General features: G+C 36.6%; 1 protein-coding gene across 3 annotated transcripts in view; it reads left to right on the forward strand.

The window, feature by feature from the left end:
* The window catches only part of marco (macrophage receptor with collagenous structure), a 32,427-nt gene that overhangs the window by 4,719 nt on the left and 3,424 nt on the right, over positions 1 to 24,284 (forward strand). The window contains exons 2-7 of one of the 3 annotated variants that reach the window (XM_062564805.1): positions 921 to 1,019; positions 1,194 to 1,217; positions 1,441 to 1,503; positions 9,379 to 9,468; positions 10,089 to 10,175; positions 12,737 to 12,772. In XM_062564805.1, the coding sequence (XP_062420789.1) occupies positions 921 to 1,019; positions 1,194 to 1,217; positions 1,441 to 1,503; positions 9,379 to 9,468; positions 10,089 to 10,175; positions 12,737 to 12,772 (399 nt within the window). Of the gene's footprint in view, positions 1 to 920; positions 1,020 to 1,193; positions 1,281 to 1,440; positions 1,504 to 9,378; positions 9,469 to 10,088; positions 10,176 to 12,736; positions 12,773 to 24,284 lie in introns of all 3 variants that reach the window. The other 2 variants (XM_062564803.1, XM_062564804.1) reach the window with 2 other exon arrangements.

Genomic DNA, 24,284 nt, shown 5'->3' on the forward strand with positions numbered 1-24,284 from the left:
ATCAACAAGCAGTTAAGTTAGCCAACGTGAGCTTGGTCGTATTAGCTTCGGCTACAGCATTTGCTAATTTTATGTTCATTGTTAGTTCTAAGGTCCCACGTAAGATTATGATCCTTTATTGATGTTGTGAAAGTGCTGGACTGTTGTGTGTTGCTGTAAGCCGTCTGCATACTTCCACACGAGAACTAACATTGGAAAAAAGATCACCAGGATGCAGTGTACTACTAACATTTCCCTAAAAATTTGGTTTGGCTTGAACTTTAATAAAAGTATATTATTGAAAGGCTGTGAGTTATTTTAATGTTCAATTCTAAAGGGTTTTATTTTGAACGGTGTTGTGTTTGGGTTCATGACATCATCCATTGCCGCACATAGCTTGAATTTCACCGACTCCTCCAGGAAGTGCTTCTGGATGACCAGAAGCCAGTTTGATAACATGTTGTCGGTGCCAGCGTCTCTCGATTAGACACAAACCAACTTACAGGCATTCAGTCTCAGCTGCCTGTGTTTCTCCGGTGAGCGTCTGTTAAAGCGTATTCACGCTGTGGCCGCAGGACGGCGGTGATGACGAGCGCAGCATCGCAACGCTGATTGGCTTTCACAAGACGTCATCGGGAGAATTTTATTCGCTCCTTTCGCTTTTTTGTGTCTGTGCATTGACTTTGCGTGGAATCTACTTGCACAACTAATGTATAATGCTGTTTCTATACACTACTGTATTATTTTTTACAGTATTATGCTGTTGTAATTTACAGTAGAATACTATAGATTAACGGGGAAATTCTTTTACAGTGCAGGTTTTCATTGTGATAGACAGCCAGCATTTGCCAATAGTTGTGCTAATATTCAATGCTCAGAAACTAGAAAATGTGGATGAACTTTATCCCATTGTTAAATACAGTTTCCTCTATGTGTTTCAGATGTGAAGCCGATAAAGCCCAAAAGACGCTGGTGTTTTAATGTGATTGTTGTTTTCATCATCTTGCAGTCTGCCCTTAATGCCTTTCTCATTTATAAAGGTATGAGCATTTACTTTTTTTGTAATCTAATAATCATATTCCAATGTGATATGTTGAAGTGTACCAAGATTATTTAAATTACATTTTGTATTATGGATTTTCCTAAACAACCTGAAACTCATTTCCATGAATAGGCCTACTGATGAAACATGCTGGTTGTCTTTTTCCTTTCAGTTATCACGTTGGGCACTGAACAAGGTCAGTTTTTCAGGCTGCAGTCTGACTTACACCTGCTTAATACCAGCACACACAAACTGGAAGGTACGTACATCTGAGTTTGTGTGTGTGTGTGTTTATAGGTCACACGTAAGGAAAATTTGCATTTAACACTAAAAGCATTCACAGGGTGGGTTATAGGTTTATAAGTTTAGGACAAAGGGCAGAGTTAATCTATCCTAGCCAATATTTTGTGTGTCTTCAGGACCTCCTGGTATTCCCGGTACAGATGGGCTGAGAGGTGAACCAGGAGAGAGGGGTTTTAAAGGTGAGTCAAGAGGGCAGTTATATTTACTTTTTGAGATTTTTTATCCGTCCATCTTCAACTGCTTATCCGGGGTCGGGTCGCGAGGGCAACAGCTCCAGCAGGGGACCCGAAGACGTTCCCAGGCCAGTGCACCAGTCCTGGGTCTTCCCCGGGGCCCAGCTGGATGTACCTGGAACATCTCCCTAGGAAGGCGCCCAGGGGGCATCCTTACCAGATGCCCAAACCACCTCAACTGGCTCCTTTCAACGCAAAAGGAGCAGCGGCTCTAATCCGAGCTACTCACGAATGGCTGAGCTTCTCACCCTACCTCTAAGGGAGAGGCCAGCCACTCCGCTGAGGAAACCCATTTCGTCGGCTTGGACCTGTGAAAGAGCCTTCACAGCTGTTGCCCTCGCCATCCACCAGGCTTCCACAGTATCATCATTCAAACAAGCCCTCAAAACTCACCTCTTCAAACTCTCTTTCAAATGCTAACCGCTACATGACTCGTTTTGTCAAGTTCAATTTTTTCATTATTTATTTTTGAGCGTTTTCTGTCTCTTATCCGTACTTTTTGCTTTTACTTAGATTTCATTTGTAAAGCCTCTTTGGATACCAAGTAAAGCGCTATAAAAAACTAAAGTATTATTATTATTATTACATGAACAATTCGTAACACAAATAATTGGCAGGGTAATTTGTATAAATGTACAAACTGCATGCTAGGTACAGCTCACAACAAGAACACAAAAAGCGATACAGGAGGAATAACATGAGACCAGAGATGCACCAACACAACTTGTGCCCATGAGAGAAGCTGTCACATTGAGGAATGTTTTCAGAATTATTGGTTAAGCAGTCACTCATGTTTACACGCCCCTCTTAAGGTGCGTTCACATCAAAAGCAATGCAAATTTTTCGCACAAGTAGATTCCATGCAAAGTCAATGCACAGCACAGACGCGTCTAAATGGGCTAGCTAAGACACAGTGCGTTTGACACGAAAGGAGCAAAGTGAATAAATCGCTTTTTTGCCTTAAGTTGAAATATTTTTGCTGTCGCAAAAGCCAATCAGCGTTGAGATGCTCTGCTCTTCATCACCGCCATCCTGCTGTCACAGTGTGAATACAACGGTTGATATCATGAACTCAAACACAACACCGTTTGCAGTACTGACCTGTGTAATTCACACAACAAATAAAGAGCGCACATAGTGGTTATTTATTTCCATGGTGGATAGTGGAAACAATAACTGTCTCTATGGAAAAAAGCCGCAGCTAAGTCACGCCCCCTTTTATGTTTGTTAAGAATCTCATCTCTATTTATCTTTGCCTTATGAGGCATGTTTGTTAAACCATTTTACCCTTTTGTTAAATCACATATTCCCAATTATATGCAGCACCTCACCTTTGTTTTCTCTTTTAATTAGTGTTAATAATGTAGGCCAATCACTTTTATTTAATTGGGCCTAATGTAAAACAAAAACACTGTTAACTCAACTCTATTTATAAAGCACAAGTGGATTCTGCTGTATAGAAGGAAAAACAAGCAGTAAAAAAACACACAAAATAAAAACATAAAGAATTAATACAAAACATATGATATACAAACCTTACAAAGCATTATCAAATGCTAAAGAAAACAAGTAGGTTTTAAGCGCACTTTGAAAGACACCCAAGGAAGGACAGGTTTTTAAGGACAGAGGAAGGTCATTCCAAAGCCTAGGAGCTGCAACAGAAAAGGCCGAATCACCTTTACATTTTAAACGGGTTCGCGGAACCACGGGAAGCAACTGATCATTTGAGCGTAGAGATCTACTGGATTGCCACCAGCTGATTAAATCAGTAACATACTCAGGGGCTAGACCATGCAGAGACTTAAAAACATACAGCAGTGCTTTGTATTGGATTCTCTATCTTAAGGGTAACCAATGTAGTTTAATTAACACCAGAGTAATGTGATCTATCTTCTTAGTACCTGTTAAAAGTCTGGCAGCTGAGTTCTGAACGAGCTGTAAACGGGAGAGAGGAACCTGACTCACACCCAGATACAACACATTACAATAATCCAGACGTGATGACTCAAAGGCATGAACCACCTTCTCCATATCATTAAAAGAAAGGATAGATTTCTATTTAGATATTGATCTAAGATGGAAGAAGCTATTCTTAACAGTATTGATTTGCCGGTCAAATTTAAGCTCCGAGGTAAAAAATGACACCAAGGTTCCTCACACTAGACAGTTTTTTCCCAGGAAACAACCTTAGGCAGTCATCATCCACGCACCCCTTATTAGTTGGAATGCTTCAAGCATTCCAAGTATTGTTCTTCTAATCTTTATTCCGCCTTATTCATCTTCTTCATATTATTCTTCTATTTCTTCCGCCGCACCTTTCAACTCCTTCACACTTTCAGCTATTAAGACCATTCAAATATTAAAATGTTCAGCTCATTCAGGGGAGGGGTGCTATGACTTTTCAGCTTTTTAGCTCTTATAATTGAATTAATATAAATTAATATCTTCAACCTTTTTAACATGGTTTCCTAATGGATTAAATTTTCAAATCCTTTCAAAACTTCTTCAACTTTCAACTTTTTCAGCTTTTCCAATCTTTCAGCTAGAGACACCATTTAAACTTTAAAATGTTGACACAAGTCTTAACAATTTCCTAAAAAAAACAGCTTGTTGATATCTATTATAGTTTTTTCATAACCACTCATTATGTTTCACTAGTTTTGGGGTCCTTTTCGAATTTAGAGTGAGCGCTAGAGTGCGGGCAAAGTCGGAAGACAAGAGAGGGTCCATGTTTTGTAAACTGTTGGTAGAGCAGTTTTAAAAGACATAAAGACATAAAAACTACACTCAAACGTTCGGTAGAGTCTTGTGTCGCTCAAAATGTAATTATTTTTTGGCTACTCCAAATAGTTTTGCTCCAGGAAGCATTTGTTTGAGGTGTGGGTTCTCGGTAACTGTCTGTGAGCTAAGTGCACCTTGCTCCGTTGCCGCGCCAACGAGCTGGGGCTCTTTCTGTGACTCACAGCTGATCCTAATTAGCTGATTAGTGCAGCCTGACATGACCTCCTTCTCTCCACCTTCTCTCATCATTTCAAACCCCCATGGAGGGAGTTCTTACTGTAATGTTTGATGAGGCCTATTAAATAATATATACTGTCTCTCAACCCCCCCACCCACTCACCCAATACCATCATTTCAAAATAAAAGCTGCAATGATTATCTGTAATTTAAACATGAAGCTTATGATACAGCTGTTTCGTTGAATACTTATTGCGCTTTCAAATAGTACTACAACCACTACTAATATTTCTAGTACTTCTAGTAGTACTTCTAGTATTTAAACTGGTATTATTACTAAAATACTTTTACTACTAGTATTTCAACCCAATGGAGGGAATTCTTACTGTAATGTTTGATGAGGCCTATTAAATAATATATACTGTCTCTCAACCCCCCACCCCGCCACCCACTCACCCAATACCATCATTTCAAAATAAAAAGCTGCAGTGAAACATAAAGCTTAGGATTCAGCTGTTTCGTTGAATACTTATTGCGCTTTCAAATAGTACTACAACCACTACTAGAATGTCTAGTACTTCTAGTAGTACTTCTAGTATTTCAACTGGTATTATTACTAAAATACTTTTACTACTAGTATTTCAACCCAATGGAGGGAATTCTTACTGTAATGTTTGATGAGGCCTATTAAATAATATATACTGTCTCTCAACCCCTGCACCTACTCACCCACTCCCCCAATACCATCATTTCAAAATAAAAGCTGCAATGATTATCTAATTTAGCCATGAAGCTTAGGATGAAGCTGTTTTGTTAAATACGTATTGCTCTTTCAAATAGTACTACAACCACTACTAGAATGTCTAGTACTTCTAGTAGTACTTCTAGTATTTCAACTGGTATTATTACTAAAATACTTTTACTACTAGTATTTCAACCCAATGGAGGGAATTCTTACTGTAATGTTTGATGAGGCCTATTAAATAATATATACTGTCTCTCAACCCCTGCACCTACTCACCCACTCCCCCAATACCATCATTTCAAAATAAAAGCTGCAATGATTATCTAATTTAGCCATGAAGCTTAGGATGAAGCTGTTTTGTTAAATACGTATTGCTCTTTCAAATAGTACTACAACCACTACTAGAATGTCTAGTACTTCTAGTAGTACTTCTAGTATTTCAACTGGTATTATTACTAAAATACTTTTACTACTAGTATTTCAACCCAATGGAGGGAATTCTTACTGTAATGTTTGATGAGGCCTATTAAATAATATATACTGTCTCTCAACCCCTGCACCTACTCACCCACTCCCCCAATACCATCATTTCAAAATAAAAGCTGCAATGATTATCTAATTTAGCCATGAAGCTTAGGATGAAGCTGTTTTGTTAAATACGTATTGCTCTTTCAAATAGTACTACAACCACTACTAGAATGTCTAGTACTTCTAGTAGTACTTCTAGTATTTCAACTGGTATTATTACTAAAATACTTTTACTACTAGTATTTCAACCCAATGGAGGGAATTCTTACTGTAATGTTTGATGAGGCCTATTAAATAATATATACTGTCTCTCAACCCCTGCACCTACTCACCCACTCCCCCAATACCATCATTTCAAAATAAAAGCTGGAATGATTATCTAATTTAGCCATGAAGCTTAGGATGAAGCTGTTTTGTTAAATACGTATTGCTCTTTCAAATAGTACTACAACCACTACTAATATTTCTAGTACTTCTAGTATTTCAACTGGTAGTATTACTAAAATGACTTTTACTACTACTAATATTACTAGTACTACTAGTATTTCAACCCCAATGGTGGGAATTCTTACTGTAATGTTTGATGAGGGCCATCAATTAATAACTTTAGTTTTCTTAGCTTAGGGCGACTTTGGGTGAGTGGGGAGGGCGGCCGTCCTCCAATCAGAGGGTTGGCGGTCTGATCCCAGGCCCGGCTAACCTGTATGTCACTGTGTCCTTGGGCAAGACACTTGATCCCAGCATTGTTCCTCTAGCTGTGACTACACTGTGTGAATGTTAGTTACTGGTTGGGCAGGTGCCACTGTGTATGGTAGGTCCTGTCATTGGTGTGTGAATGGGTGAATGATGTTATGTAGTGTTAAGGTGCTTTGAGTGCCAGAAGACTAGAAGAGCGCTGTACAAATCTATTTTACCAAGTCCATTTGGTTTGAATAACAAACAGTCTGTCTCTCAAACCCCCCCACCCAATACCATTATTTCAAAATAAAAGCCTCAATGATTATCTGTACCTCAACAATGGGTACACCACAATTGCTTTCAAATACTAGTGAAACTAGTACTTACTTCTTCTACTGCTGCTAGTACCACTAGTACCACAATTACAAAAAATGTATTTTTTAATTCTCAGCTTTTCCTATTTCTATTATTTCAGCTTTTATTATTTGTGTTTTCAAATTCATAGAAGCTTCTCCAATTTCTTTTTTTGCAATTCTTTCAAGTTCATTTCAGCTTTTCTCATTTCTGTAATTTCAGCAATTTTAAATGTATTTCAGCCTTTTCTATTTCAGCAATGTTTAGAAAATTTCTGTATTTTCAGCCATTTTTAAATGTATTTCAGCTTGTTTCAATTCTGTACTTTAAGCAACTTTTTCAAATTATTTTCAGCCTGCATTCCAACGCATTTTCAGCAGGAAATGCATTTTCTAGTTTCCAGATAAAATCAACTCTGTCTTATCCTCATTTAGTTGGAGAAAATGTTTCGCAAGCCAACACTTAACTTCTGCTAAACATGCATGAAGAGACTGAATGGCACAATTATGCCCATGTTTCAGTGGTAAGTAAATTTGACAATCATCCGCATAAAGATGATACTGGATCCCAAATTTTCTTAAAAATAGAACCTAAATCGAGCATATAAAGAGAAAATAAACTTGGTCCCAATAGATCCCTGTGGAATCCCACACAAAAGAGGCGCAACGGAAGAAAAGTAATCACCTAAACTAACTGAAAAAGTCCTATCCTTCAAGTATGAAGAGAACCATTTCAGGGCTAAGCACTGATTGCCAACTTGATCCCTAAGACGATCGATGAGAATGTTATGGTCAACTGTATCAAATGCTGCTGTAAGATCTAACAGCAAGACAACACAGTTTCCAGAATCAACACCTCGTAGGATATCATTAGACACCTTCACAAGAGCAGATTCTTTACTGTGACCAGCTCTAAAACCTGACTGGATTTTATCAAAAATGTTATTTCTCGTTAAAAAGTCATTTAGCTCTGCATTCACAATTTTTTTCAGTATCTTAGAAATAAAAGGCAATTTCGAGATTGGACGAAAGCTACTCATATCAAATGGGTCTAAGCCGTTTTTAAAAAAAGAGGTTGAATAACCGCATGCTTAAAACCAACCAGAACAACACCAGATGAAAAAACTGAATCAAATACCTGCTTAAACAAAGAAGAAGGGAGCACGTCACCAGGAGATTTGGTGGGTTTCATATGAGCAGTTATATCACTAAGCTGCTGCAAAGAAACAGGCATGAAACTGTTAAATTGGTTTGAAGGGGCAACGGACGCGATAAAATCATTGCAAATGGATGTAATTAGAGATCTAATTCCATCAACCTTACCAATAAAGAAGTTTAAAAACTCTTCACACACATCAGCAGAAGGAGTGAGTGCAGGAGTAACAGTAGGATGAAGAACAGCATTCTAGGATTATTACAGTTTCTGGAGATGATGACAGTTATTTTGTTATGTTGTTAAGTATTAAAAGAGAATTTTGTACAACTGCTTGATTTGAAGGCCAGTTGCCCTGTTGGTTTCAATAAATAGGTCTTAAAAATAGGTTTATTGTGTTTCTGTTCAGTACTGTTCGTATTTACATTTAAAAAGCAGACATAAAAGTTAACTTCAAAGTGACTTTCCTTAGTAACTAATTACTTTTGATATACAGTAACTGGTAGTGTAATTGAATTACTTTTAAAATAAGTAACTAACTAATTACTAATTTTCAGTAACTTGCCCAACACTGTTAATCACAGATGTCAAAATGACCACACCTACTTTATCTTGAAACAATAAAACAAACCATAAAAAGTTAACTTAACTGAAGTATTGCTCCAACATATTGATGGCAGAACAAAGGTCTAAATGGGATAAAAAAAGATCTGAAACATGAAAAATATAATAGTGACTACTGAATAACGAAAAAATTGTTTTATTCCAAAAAAATATAGAGCTGATTTTAAACTATATTCAACCCGAAAATAATCTTCGTACACTTATTTTTATTTCAAATACATGTTGTATTTTTCAATGTTCAAGACCACAACTTTCAGGTTCACATCTGTTTTTCAAATGAACAAAAACTGTCAGTATGGGTGGGTCTTGAGCACGGAGGAAGGACTCAGACACGGAGTATTGATGAAAATAAAAGGGCTTTAATAGTCAAAAGACAAAAACAGGGACCTGGATTTGTAAACAACAAAGGACTTACTTGACGTGACACGTAACATCGACATGCAATGACAAAAGACAAGCGACTCACAGGGCTTAAATACACAATGGCGGTGCAGGTGATTGGACACAGCTGGAAACGATAAGGCACGGCAGACAATCACAAGGCAAGACAGGACAAGGCAGGAAGTGAAGTTACCCAGGAACACAAGAGACATGAAACTACAAAAAAACAAGACAAGAACCCATACCATGACAAAAACTTGAATTTGGCTCCATAGTGCCCCCTAATTTGTATAAAACGTGTTTTGTCACTGTTTTAATTATCCAGCATGCTTCAGTGGTAGTGTTGAGCAGCAGAACATACAGTCCCTCAGTGGTACACATATCTGTATTCTTTCTTCTAGGTGACACTGGTGTTGCTGGCTCTCTAGGACCAAAGGGTGAAATGGGTCTCAAAGGAGAACCTGGGGAGCAAGGAGTTGCTGGTGAAGTTGGTGGGTTTTATTAGAATACTGCACTTGTTGTCATTATTAAAGCTATACTAGATTTTTATTTTTTAAAAGAAGGTTGAATAACAAAACAGCCTTCATCAGTAAAGGTTTTCCCATTCATAGTAAACAAGTCAACATATAATACCAGTTGACAAATAAAAATAAGCTGAACAAGCTGGACTCAAGGATGTTAGAAAACAAAGTCACATGGACCCTCGTGTAACTTTAGTTTACCACCACATGCAAAACTAATGATACCTCAGCTGTGGTTTGTGTTTTGTGCAAATTAGAAAACTATTATATCTAGTTACGATTATATAAGTATATTCTTTTAAAGGTCCTCATGCCTGAGTTATTTTTTTCTTATTGTCATCATCAGAGTGAAGATAGTGATGCAAGGGAAAGATAGTTGCATGAGTTGCGAGCAGAGCAGAAAAGAAACATTTTGACTTGCAGGGCTCATGGAAAAAATGACATTACAAAGGTTCAGTTCCTCATAAAAAAAATGTATCAGCAGATTGCAATTATGAAATTCAGTTTCTCTTCTCCTTAAATCTATGTGTTTGTGAATGGGTCGTAAAAAAAAGTAGTTGATAATCTTATGTGTGTGTGTATGTGTGCAGGTCCAAGGGGTTTACCAGGGCTTCAAGGGGCCCCTGCGAATCAAGGACTTGGTGCAAAGGGAGAGAAGGGAGAACCCGGGGGTCAAGGTGAGAGTCTGGATAGTGGTTAAAGAATTCATAGCACCACGTTTTATTAAAATCTTCAGCTCCTTGACAGCTTTTTAGCTCTCAAAATTTAATTAAAATGAATTAAAATCAACTTTTTTAGCATGGTTTCCAATGGAGTTAATTTTCAAAATGTCTTGAACTTTCAACTTCTTCAGCGTTGCCAATCTTTCAGTCTTACCTGAGACGGCGAGAACGGACTTGCGTTCCCACGAGAATAGACTCGGGAGACAGACTCGGGAGTCCTGACTCGCAGGTTTGGGAGAACGGAGAACAGACATTTCCGCAATTGGAACAGCAGCTGACTTGATGACGTCACCACGTCAGCTGGTCTTGCTAATACGTTTTAATTTAGTTTTTGACTTAAATATTTTACTATTAACAAGCTTTTGTCTCATTTTCATTAAAAATTAGAAATGGTATATAAAATATTGAGCACCATATCTATATATATATATAATCAGTCATAAAAATCAGTAGTTAGACCTAAGACCATAAGACCTATTTCTAATCTTTAAATTTTTCAGCTTTTATTATTTCTGTATTTTTTCAAATTCATATAAGCTTCTCCCTTGTCTGTATTTAGAGCAAATTTTAAATTCAATTCAGCCTTTCCTATTTCTATTGTTTCAGAAATGTTTACAAATAATTTCAGCTTTTTTCATTTCTCTATTTTAAGCTACTTTCGGAAATGAATTTCAGTTACAGTAATTCCAACGCATTTTCAGCAGGAAATGCATTTTCTAGTTCTACATGGTTTCCTTTCCATTGAATAGGCACTCATTCAGAGTTTCTAACAAACGATTATATGACGTGCCTTTTATGATATCTTTGCGATTGCAGATCACCACTTGCATTCATGAATGATTGAAGTTCCACCACCTAACAGGCCAATAAGATGAATTAGCCAATAGTGGGTCAATCCACACACAATCCAGCGCTGGATTGTACGCCGTATCAGTCATCTTAAAGCCTCAGTGCACACATATCGTTACAGGACAAAATAAACAAAATAATAACTTAAACTGTCCAGTCTTATTTCATAAGGATTGGTATTAGTCATCAAACTTCAAATTTCCAGAGGGAAGGCAGGTTGAATACCTGGCTGTTTTCCCTTTGCCGTGTTGCAGTGTTTTATTTGTTTTTCAATGACAGTGAAGTGTTCCTACACTAATTTACCATACAAGTAGTAAGACCTTTCAGTAGAGGCTATACAACTGTCATAAATCCAAAATAATAATCTAACAATGCCACTAAGCATATCCTCATATCCTGGATTCTGACAGATCAATTCCAACTGTTGATCTCCATGTGTAGGAACAAGAGGAGTTGTCATGTGGAGAAAATGTGCAAATAGTAATTGACATTCTCAACAGACACAAAACAAATTGTAGCACTTAAATTGTACTAATGGCTCTTATGTATAGCAAGTTGTAAACCGGCTTATTTGATGAAGTTGTACTTTCTTGTTTCTTGTTCTTCTGGGTTTGTATCCTTATGGTTGAAATGCACTGATTGGAAATCGCTTTAGATAAAATCGACAGCTAAATGACATGTAATGGAATGGATGGATGAATTATCTTTTGACTAGACAATTGATTGATGAAGTCTTGATTTTGATAGAGAATTATTTTTGCCGTTAGCATCAAACTTTGAAGGAGTATTCCTTAGTGTACTTGGTGAAGTTTCTTTATTGCGTAATTAGTGTTTTACTTTTGGCTATTGCATTTACTCTAAATCCTAATGGTGCTAATTTGTAATTATCATACATTTTCACAGCCTTTTTTCTGCAAGACAAATTGACACCTGACATCACTTGAGGACATTTATCATTATCTCTGTAAATACTACAGGCTTTGTTGTACTTGCTTAACTTTCAATTGCCTGTAAACCAATTTTGAATGCGAAATCTGGGTTAGATGTTTTAGTAACTTTGAGCCTGCACAGATATTGAACCAACCTTGCAGGTGTACATGGCGATCCCTCCATTGTGCTAGAGGAGGTTCCTTGTATGTATTTAAATCAAAATGAAAGAAAACCTATAAACTAAACTGTCACATGCATTCATATAAGGCTGATTTAGTTGTGCACAGGTTTGGCAGACTTTGTGACCATTAATGACAGATGAGTCATATTTCAAGTTTGATAAAAGGTACAGTATTGGGATTGGTTGCATTATATTGTGAGCAATTTGTGGTGTTCATGTGTCGTTGGGTTTCATTTTGTGTTAGCCCACAGCTGAAATGTACTGTAGACTAAATTAACAGGCACGGACACTGGGTGGTTCAGAGTGAAACTTTATCTATGGATATTTTTGCTTTAAAGCTGCAGTGATTTAATTAAACTGCACACATTTAGCGGTATGTGCTGTTAATGCACGGTTATTGTTTTTAATTGTTGCCACTGGCTCAACTGCTACAACACATATGTTACGTCCATTGAGTCAAAAGAAAACAATCTACTTGCATGTATTTGTTAAGTACTGTATTCATCAGTGATGTCAAGCAAATGTCTTTAAAGATATATTATTTTGTTGTCTTTAGGTTTAGGTGGGCCCCCTGGTTTCAATGGAACTGAAGGTGAGTGTATAGTAAAGTAACAGGTTACTACAGTATGTTGTGCAATGTGAAAAGCAAGTTACAAACATAACTAGAAAATGCATTTCCTGCAGAAAATGCGTTGGAATGCAGAAAGCTGAAATTAATTTCAAAAAGTTGCTTAAAGTACAGAAATGAAACAAGCTGAAATTATTCCAAACATTGCTGAAAGAATAGAAAAAGCTGAAATACATTTAAAAATTGCTGAAAATACAGATATGAGAAAAGCTGAAATGAATTTGAAAGAATTGCGAGAAAAAAACGAAATGGGAGAAGCTTCTATGAATTTGAAAACACAAAAATAATAAAAGCTGAAATTAATTTAAACATTGCTGAAATAATAGAAATAGGAAAAGCTGAGAATTAAAAAATACATTTTGTAGTAATATAAGGTTTAGTACTATAGTTGTAATTGTGGTACTAGCAGCAGTAGAATAAGTAAGTACTCGTTTCACTAGTATTTGAAAGCAATTGTGGTGTACCTATTGTTGAGATACAGATAATCATTGAGGCTTTTATTTTGAAATAATGGATGGGTTGAGAGACAGAATATATTATTTAATAGGCCTCATCAAACATTACAGTAAGAATTCCCTCCATTGGGTTGAAATACTAGTAGTAAAAGTATTTTAGTAATAATACCAGTTGAAATACTAGAAGTACTACTAGAAGTACTAGACATTCTAGTAGTGGTTGTAGTACTATTTGAAAGAGCAATACGTATTTAACAAAACAGCTTCATCCTAAGCTTCATGGCTAAATTAGATAATCATTGCAGCTTTTATTTTGAAATGATGGTATTGGGGGAGTGGGTGAGTAGGTGCAGGGGTTGAGAGACAGTATATATTATTTAATAGGCCTCATCAAACATTACAGTAAGAATTCCCTCCATTGGGTTGAAATACTAGTAGTAAAAGTATTTTAGTAATAATACCAGTTGAAATACTAGAAGTACTACTAGAAGTACTAGACATTCTAGTAGTGGTTGTAGTACTATTTGAAAGCGCAATAAGTATTCAACGAAACAGCTGAATCCTAAGCTTTATGTTTAAATAACATAATCATTGCAGCTTTTATTTTGAAATGATGGTATTGGGTGAGTGGGTGGGGGGGTGGGGGGGTTGAGAGACAGTATATATTATTTAATAGGCCTCATCAAACATTACAGTAAGAATTCCCTCCATTGGGTTGAAATACTAGTAGTAAAAGTATTTTAGTAATAATACCAGTTTAAATACTAGAAGTACTACTAGAAGTACTAGAAATATTAGTAGTGGTTGTAGTACTATTTGAAAGCGCAATAAGTATTCAACGAAACAGCTGAATCCTAAGCTTCATGTTTAAATAACATAATCATTGCAGCTTTTATTTTGAAAAGATGGTATTGAGTGGGTGGGGGGGTGGGGGGGTTGAGAGACAGTATATATTATTTAATAGGCCTCATCAAACATTACAGTAAGAACTCCCTCCATGGGGGTTTGAAATGATGAGAGAAGGTGGAGAGAAGGAGGTCATGTCAGGCTGCACTAATCAGCTAATTAGGATCAGCTGTGAGTCACAGAAAGAGCCCCAGCTCGTTGTCGCGGCAACGGAGCAGCCGCTGTTAGCCCACAGACAGTTACTGAGAACCCACACCTCAAACAAATGCTTCCTGGAGCAAAACTATTTGGAGTAGCCAAAAAATAATGACATTTTGAGCGACACAAGACTCTACCGAACGTTTGAGTGTAGTTTTTATGTCTTTATGTCTTTTAAAACTGCTCTACCAACAGTTTACAAAACATGGACCCTCTCTTGTCTTCCGACTTTGCCCGCACTCTAGCGCTCACTCTAAATTCGAAAAGGACCCCAAAACTAGTGAAACATAATGAGTGGTTATGAAAAAACTATAATAGATATCAACAAGCTGTTTTTTTTAGGAAATTGTTAAGACTTGTGTCAACATTTTAAAGTTTAAATGGTGTCTCTAGCTGAAAGATTGGAAAAGCTGAAAAAGTTGAAAGTTGAAGAAGTTTTAAGAGGATTTGAAAATTTAATCCTTTGGAAACCATGTTAAAAAAGGTTGATGTTTTTAATTTATATTAATTCAATTATAAAAGCTAAAAAGCTGAAAAGTCATAGCCCCCCTCTCCTGAAGGAGCTGAACATTTTAATATTTGAATGGTCTGAATAGCTGAAAGTGTGAAGGAGTTGAAAGGTGCGGCGGAAGAAATAGAAGAACTAGAAAATGCATTTCCTGCTGAAAATGCGTTGGAATGCACGCTGAAAATAATTTGAAAAAGTTGCTTAAAGTACAGAATTGAAACAAGCTGAAATACATTTAAAAATGGCTGAAAATACAGAAATTTTCTAAACATTGCTGAAATAGAAAAGGCTGAAATACATTTAAAATTGCTGAAATTACAGAAATGAGAAAAGCTGAAATGAACTTGAAAGAATTGCAAAAAAAGAAATTGGAGAAGCTTCTATGAATTTGAAAACACAAATAATAAAAGCTGAAATAATAGAAATAGGAAAAGCTGAGAATTAAAAAATACATTTTTTGTAATTGTGGTACTAGTGGTACTAGCAGCAGTAGAAGAAGTAAGTACTAGTTTCACTAGTATTTGAAAGCAATTGTGGTGTACCCATTGTTGAGGTACAGATAATCATTGAGGCTTTTATTTTGAAATAATGGTATTGGGTGGGGGGGTTTGAGAGACAGACTGTTTGTTATTCAAACCAAATGGACTTGGTAAAATAGATTTGTACAGCGCTCTTCTAGTCTTCTGACCACTCAAAGCACCTTAACACTACATAACATCATTCATCCATTCACACACCAATGACAGGACCTACCATACACAGTGGCACCTGCCCAACCAGTAACTAACATTCACACAGTGTAGTCACAGCTAGAGGAACAATGCTGGGATCAAGTGTCTTGCCCAAGGACACAGTGACATACAGGTTAGCCGGGCCTGGGATCAGACCGCCAACCCTCTGATTGGAGGACGGCCGCCCGCGCTCCCCACTGACCCACAGTCGCCCTAAGCTAAGAAAACTAAAGTTATTAATTGATGGGCCTCATCAAACATTACAGTAAGAATTCCCACCATTGGGTTGAAATACTAGTAGTAAAAGTATTTTAGTAATAATACCAGTTGAAATACTAGAAGTACTACTAGAAGTACTAGAAATATTAGTAGTGGTTGTAGTACTATTTGAAAGAGCAATACGTATTTAACAAAACAGCTTCATCCTAAGCTTCATGGCTAAATTAGATAATCATTGCAGCTTTTATTTTGAAATGATGGTATTGGGGGAGTGGGTGGGGGGGTTGAGAGACAGAATATATTATTTAATAGGCCTCATCAAACATTACAGTAAGAATTCCCTCCATTGGGTTGAAATACTAGTAGTAAAAGTATTTTAGTAATAATACCAGTTGAAATACTAGAAGTACTACTAGAAGTACTAGACATTCTAGTAGTGGTTGTAGTACTATTTGAAAGAGCAATACGTATTTAACAAAACAGCTTCATCCTAAGCTTCATGGCTAAATTAGATAATCATTGCAGCTTTTATTTTGAAATGGTGGTATTGGGGGAGTGGGTGAGTAGGTGCAGGGGTTGAGAGACAGTATATATTATTTAATAGGCCTCATCAAACATTACAGTAAGAATTCCCTCCATTGGGTTGAAATACTAGTAGTAAAAGTATTTTAGTAATAATACCAGTTGAAATACTAGAAGTACTACTAGAAGTACTAGACATTCTAGTAGTGGTTGTAGTACTATTTGAAAGCGCAATAAGTATTCAACGAAACAGCTGAATCCTAAGCTTTAGGTTTAAATAACATAATCATTGCAGCTTTTATTTTGAAATGATGGTATTGGGTGAGTGGGTGGGGGGGTGGGGGGGTTGAGAGACAGTATATATTATTTAATAGGCCTCATCAAACATTACAGTAAGAATTCCCTCCATTGGGTTGAAATACTAGTAGTAAAAGTATTTTAGTAATAATACCAGTTTAAATACTAGAAGTACTACTAGAAGTACTAGAAATATTAGTAGTGGTTGTAGTACTATTTGAAAGCGCAATAAGTATTCAACGAAACAGCTGAATCCTAAGCTTCATGTTTAAATAACATAATCATTGCAGCTTTTATTTTGAAAAGATGGTATTGAGTGGGTGGGGGGGTGGGGGGGTTGAGAGACAGTATATACTAGAAAATGCATTTCCTGCTGAAAATGCGTTGGAATGCAAAAAGCTGAAGTTAATTTCAAGAAGTTGCTTAAAGTACAGAAATGAAACAAGCGGAAATTATTCTAAATATTGCTGAAAGAATAGAAAAAGCTGAAATACATTTTAAAATGGCTGAAAATACAGAAATGAGTAAAGCTGAAATGAACTTGAAACAATTGCAAAAAAACTGAAATGGGAGAAGCTTCTATGAATTTGAAATCACAGAAATAATAAAAGCTGGAATTAATTTCAAAAAGTTGCTTAAAATGCAACAAGCTGAAATTATTCTAAACATTGCTGAAAGAATAGAAAAAGCTGAAATACATAAATGAGAAAAGCTGAAATGAACTTGAAAGAATATCAAAAAAACAGAAATGGGAGAAGCTTCTATGAATTTGATATCACAGAAATAATAAAAGCTGAAATTATTCTAAACATTGCTGAAATAAAAAAGGCTGAAATACATTTAAAAATTGCTGAAAATACAGAAATGAGAAAAGCTGAAACGAACTTGAAACAATTGCAAAAAAACTGAAATGGGAGAAGCTTCTATGAATTTGACAAAATACAGAACTAATAAAAGCTTAAATTACTTCTAAACATTGCTGAATCTTTTTCATTCAAACTTAATGAACTTGTACACCGCTTTGCTAGTCTTCTGACAACTCAAAGCGCTTTAATACTAGATGACATCTCTCACCCATTAATACACTGATGACACAACCTACCATACACAGTGGCACCTGCCCATGTGCACAGAATAAACAAGACAGGAGAAGATCCTGGCAACAAGTCAAAATAAAATATAAAAACATTTTGCATGGTTGGTGAGTGCCTCAAAAGTTTGCAAATAGTGTAGAAATTACTGAAAGCTTCGTGGCGGTGCCATCAAAAACGCTCCTGGATACTTCCGGATAAGTTAACCGTCATGTCTTGATGATGTCATAAAGATGCGCGGTTTTGTGAAATAAACATGGACGCTTACAGCGCCAATGACTAATACAAGTACTACGTGTTTCACTTGGACAATTACATGTTAGTGGACACACACAAATACTACAGCCCCCATCTCGATTACAATTGTTCACTCCTCAGTGCGCAGTTTCGCCCACCAGCGGACCCCCTCCTCCCCCCTAACCCCGGCTGGTCCACCGTAACTTTTGACGTGCTTATTAACTGACGGACCTTCTTGCGGTCCGATGAAGGTTATTAATAGTATATTAAGTTGACGCTTTGTTGCGTAAAATAAAGACCAAACGATCTCCTGTCATTCGCGTAAGAAAACAAACTCACGTATCTGCAGCTCAATCCACGAAGGAACAACGTCACGCCACTCCCCGTAACTTTTGACGTGCTTATTAACCTACGACCTTCTTGCGGTCCGCGAAAAGGTTATTAATAGTATCACTCGCGTAAGAAAATAAACTCACGTGCCTGCAGCTTAATGACAACACCGAAGGAACAACGTCACACCCACGGTTTAAGTCTCCAGCGGGGAGTAGCCTCGTTAGCAGTATAGCTAGCTAGCACTCTAGTACTTATGGCTCTCACATGTCTCAAATATCTTACGGTCCAGCCTCCACATTACTTACGGTCTGCTCATCCCGGGTCTCCGTCCCAACTCACGACACGCACGTCCATACGTACCGTTATCTAACCACGGTTAAACCTGCACGTCCCTGAGCTACGTCTTTATGGGCATCGATCAACAGCTGGTCGCTAATTAGCTCACGGCGAAGAGAGTGAAGAGATTTAGACAAAATCCACACCTCAAACAAATGCTTCTAGGAGCAAAACTATATGGGGTAGCCAAAAAATTATGACATTTTGAGAGACCCAAGACCCTACCAAACGCATGAGTGTAGTTTTTATGTCTCTATGTGTTTTAAAACGGCTCAAACAGCCGTTTACAAAAAGTGTACCGGCTGTGTTTTTTTTTTTTTAAATGTCGCCAGATTTGTATGGAAGCTTATGGGGCTCGGGGCAGACTTTGTCTCACAATCAGGCTCCTCACGCAAAAAGTAAATAACTCTGAGATTCCAAACTTATACGAGTCCAACCAGCACAAGCACGGCTAATGTTTTCTTTTTAAATGAAGGCTGAAAAGTGAATATTGTGGCCGTAAAGATAAAAGTGCCTCTTTTTTTTTTACTGAATCCTGACACGGCGCTCACTCTAAATCGCGGGACAATCCGGAAAACTCCACTCTAAATTCTAAAGAAACCCCAAAACTACTGAAACATAATTAGTGATTATAAAAAAACTATAATAGATATCAACAAGCTGTTTTTTTAATGAAATTGTTAAGACTTGTGGCAACATTTTAAAGTTTAAATGGTGTCTCTAGCTGAAAGATTGGAAAAGCTGAAAAAGTTGAAAGTTGAAGAAGTTTTGAAAGGATTTGAAAATTTAATCCATTAGGAAACCATGTTAAAAAGGTTGAAGATATTAATTTATATTAATTCAATTATAAGAGCTAAAAAGCTGAAAAGTCATAGCACCCCTCCCCTGAATGAGCTGAACATTTTAATATTTGAATGGTCTTAATAGCTGAAAGTGTGAAGGAGTTGAAAGGTGCGGCGGAAGAAATAGAATAATATGAAGAAGATGAATAAGTCGGAATAAAGATTAGAAGAACAATACTTGGAATGCTTGAAGCATTCCAACTAATAAGAAGATGAACTAGAAAATGCATTTCCTGCTGAAAATGCGTTGGAATGCAGAAAGCTGAAATTAATTTTAAAAAGTTGCTTAAAGTACAGAAATGAAACAAGCTGAAATTATTCTAAACATTGCGGAAAGAATAGAAAAAGCTGAAATAGATTTTTAAATGGCTGAAAATACATAAATGAGAAAAGCTGAAATGAACTTGAAAGAATTGCAAAAAAACAGAAATGGGAGAAGCTTCTATAAATTTGAAATCACAGAAATAGTAAAAGCTGAAATTAATTTCAAAAAGTTGCTTAAAATGCAACATGCTGAAATTATTCTAAACATTGCTGAAAGAATAGAAAAAGCTGAAATACATTTAAAAATGGCTGAAAATACAGAAATGAGAAAAGCTGAAATGAACTTGGAACAATTGCAAAAAAACTGAAATGGGAGAAGCTTCTATGAATTTGAAATCACAGAAATAATCGAAATAGGAAAAGCTGAGAATTAAAAAATACATTTTTTTGTAGTAATATAAGGTTTAGTACTATAGTTGTAATTGTGGTACTAGTGGTACTAGCAGCAGTAGAAGAAGTAAGTTCTAGTTTCACTAGTTTTTGAAAGCAATTGTGGTGTACCTATTGTTGAGGTACAGATAATCATTGAGGCTTTTATTTTGAAATAATGGAATTGGGTGGGGGTGGTTTGGGAGACAGAATGTTTGTTATTCAAAGCAAATGGACTTGGTAAAATAGATTTGTACAGCGCTCTTCTAGTTTTCTGACCACTCAAAGCACCTTAACACTACATAACATCATTCACCCATTCACTCACCAATGACAGGACCTACCATACACATTGGCACCTGCCCAACCAGTAACTAACATTCACACACACTGTAGTCACAGCTAGAGGAACACTGCTGGGAATAAGTGTCTTGCCCAAGGACACATTGACATGCAAGTTAGCCGGGCCTGGGATCAGACCGCCAACCCTCTGATTGGAGGACGGCCGGGCTCCCCACTGACCCACAGTCGCCCTAAGCTAAGAAAACTAAAAAGTCATTGATGGGCCTCAAACATTACAGTAAGAATTCCCTCCATTGGGGTTGAAATACTAGTAGTACTAGTAATATTAGTAGTAGTAAAAGTCATTTTAGTAATAATACCAGTTGAAATACTAGAAATATTAGTAGTGGTTGTAGTACTATTTGAAAGAGCAATACGTATTTAACAAAACAGCTTTATCCTAAGCTTCATGGCTAAATTACAGATAATCATTGCAGCTTTTATTTTGAAATGATGGTATTGGGTGAGTGGGTGGGAGGGTGGGGGGGTTGAGAGACAGTATATATTATTTAATAGGCCTCATCAAACATTACAGTAAGAATTCCCTCCATTGGGTTGAAATACTAGTAGTACTAGTAATATTAGTAGTAGTAAAAGTCATTTAGTAATAATACCAGTTGAAATACTAGAAGTACTACTAGAAGTACTAGAAATATTCGTAGTGGTTGTAGTACTATTTGAAAGCCCAATAAGTATTTAACAAAACAGCTGAATCCTAAGCCTCATGTTTAAATAACATAATCATTGCAGCTTTTATTTTGAAATGATGGTATTGGGTGAGTGGGTGGGGGGGTGGGGAGGTTGAGAGACAGAATATATTAGAAGGCCTCATCAAACATTACAGTAAGAATTCCCTCCATTGGGTTGAAATACTAGTAGTAAAAGTATTTTAGTAATAATACCAGTTGAAATACTAGAAGTACTACTAGAAGTACTAGACATTTTAGTAGTGGTTGTAGTACTATTTGAAAGCGCAATAAGTATTCAACGAAACAGCTGAATCCTAAGCTTTATGTTTAAATAACATAATCATTGCAGCTTTTATTTTGAAATGATGGTATTGGGTGAGTGGGTGGGGGGGTGGGGGGGTTGAGAGACAGAATATATTAATAGGCCTCAAACATTACAGTAAGAACTCCCTCCATGGGGGTTTCTTTGAAATGATGAGAGAAGGTGGAGAGAAGCAGGTCATGTCAGGCTGCACTAATCAGCTAATTAGGATCAGCTGTGAGTCACAGAGCCCCAGCTCGTTGGCGCGGCAACGCAGCAGCTGCACTTAGCTCACAGAGAGTTACTGAGAACCCACACGTCAAACAAATGCTTCCTGGAGCAAAACTATTTGGAGTTGCCAAAAAATAATGACATTTTGAGAGACACAAGACTCTACCGAACGTTTGAGTGTAGTTTTTATGTCTCTATGTGTTTTAAAACTGCTCTACCAGCAGTTTACAAAACATGGACCTTCTTTTGTTGTCTGACTTTCTCCTCACTCTAGCGCGCACTGTAAATTCAAAAAGAACCCCAAAACTAATGAAACATAATTAGTGATTATGAAAAAAGTATAATAGATATCAACAAGCTGTTTTTTTAATAAAATTGTTAAGACTTGTGTCAACATTTTAAAGTTTAAATGGTGTCTCTAGCTGAAAGATTGGAAAAGCTGAAAAAGTTGAAAGTTGAAGAAGTTTTGAAAGGATTTGAAAATTTAATCCATTAGGAAACCATGTTAAAAAGGTTGAAGATATTAATTTATATTAATTCAATTATAAGAGCTAAAAAGCTGAAAAGTCATAGCACCCCTCCCCTGAATGAGCTGAACATTTTAATATTTGAATGGTCTTAATAGCTGAAAGTGTGAAGGAGTTGAAAGGTGCGGCGGAAGAAATAGTAGAATAAGGCGGAATAAAGATTAGAAGAACAATACTTGGAATGCTTGAAGCATTCCAACTAATAAGGCGGAATAAAGATTAGAAGAACAATACTTGGAATGCTTGAAGCATTCCAACTAATAATAAGAAGATGAATAAGGCGGAATAAAGATTAGAAGAACAATACTTGGAATGCTTGAAGCATTCCAACTAATAAGAACTAGAAAATGCATTGGAATGCAGAAAGCTGAAATTAATTTCAAAAAGTTGCTTAAAGTACAGAAATGAAACAAGCTGAAATTATTATAAACATTGCTGAAAGAATAGAAAAAGCTGAAATGAACTTGAAAGAATTGCAAAAAAACTGAAATGGGAGAAGCTTCTATGAATTGGAAATCACAGAAATAAAAGCTGAAATTAATTTCCAAAAGTTGCTTAAAATGCAACATGCTGAAATTATTCTAAACATTGCTGAAATAGAAAAGGCTGAAATACATTTAAAAATTGCTGAAAATACAGAAATGAGAAAAGCTGAAATGAACTTGAAAGAATTGCAAAAAAAAAAACAGAAATGGGAGAAGCTTCTATGAATTTGAAAACACAGAAATAATAAAAGCTGAGAATTAAAAAATACATTTTTTTTAGTAATATATGGTTTAGTACTATAGTTGTAATTGTTGTCCTAGTGGTACTAGCAGCAGTAGAAGAAGTAAGTACTAGTTTCACTCGTATTTGAAAGCAATTGTGGTGTACCTATTGTTGAGGTACAGATAATCATTGAGGCTTTTATTTTGAAATAATGGAATTGGGTGGGGGGGTTTGAGAGACAGACTGTTTGTTATTCAAACCAAATGGACTTGGTAAAATAGATTTGTACAGCGCTCTTCTAGTCTTCTGACCACTCAAAGCACCTTAACACTACATAAGATCATTCACCCATTCACACACCAATGACAGGACCTACCATACACAGTGGCACCTGCCCAACCAGTAACTAACATTCACACAGTGTAGTCACAGCTAGAGGAACAATGCTGGGATCAAGTGTCTTGCCCAAGGACACAGTGACATACAGGTTAGCCAGGCCTGGGATCAGACCGCCAACCCTCTGATTGGAGGACGGCCGCCCGCGCTCCCCACTCACCCACAGTCGCCCTAAGCTAAGAAAACTAAAGTTATTAATTGATGGGCCTCATCAAACATTACAGTAAGAATTCCCACCATTGGGGTTGAAATACTAGTAGTACTAGTAATATTAGTAGTAGTAAAAGTCATTTTAGTAATACTACCAGTTGAAATACTAGAAGTACTACTAGAAGTACTAGAAATATTAGTAGTGGTTGTAGTACTATTTGAAAGAGCAATAAGTATTCAACGAAACAGCTGAATCCTAAGCTTTATCTTTAAATAACATAATCATTGCAGCTTTTGTTTTGAAATGATGGTATTGGGTGAGTGGGTGGGGGGGTTGAGAGACAGTATATATTATTTAATAGACCTCATCAAACATTACAGTAAGAATTCCCTCCATTGGGTTGAAATACTAGTAGTAAAAGTATTTTAGTAATAATACCAGTTGAAATACTAGAAGTACTACTAGAAGTACTAGACATTCTAGTAGTGGTTGTAGTACTATTTGAAAGAGCAATACGTATTTAACAAAACAGCTTCATCCTAAGCTTCATGGCTAAATTAGATAATCATTGCAGCTTTTATTTTGAAATGGTGGTATTGGGGGAGTGGGTGAGTAGGTGCAGGGGTTGAGAGACAGTATATATTATTTAATAGGCCTCATCAAACATTACAGTAAGAATTCCCTCCATTGGGTTGAAATACTAGTAGTAAAAGTATTTTAGTAATAATACCAGTTGAAATACTAGAAGTACTACTAGAAGTAC

Source organism: Pungitius pungitius, chromosome 10 (genome assembly GCF_949316345.1).
Source record: "Pungitius pungitius chromosome 10, fPunPun2.1, whole genome shotgun sequence".
Taxonomy (NCBI): Eukaryota; Metazoa; Chordata; class Actinopteri; order Perciformes; family Gasterosteidae; genus Pungitius; species Pungitius pungitius.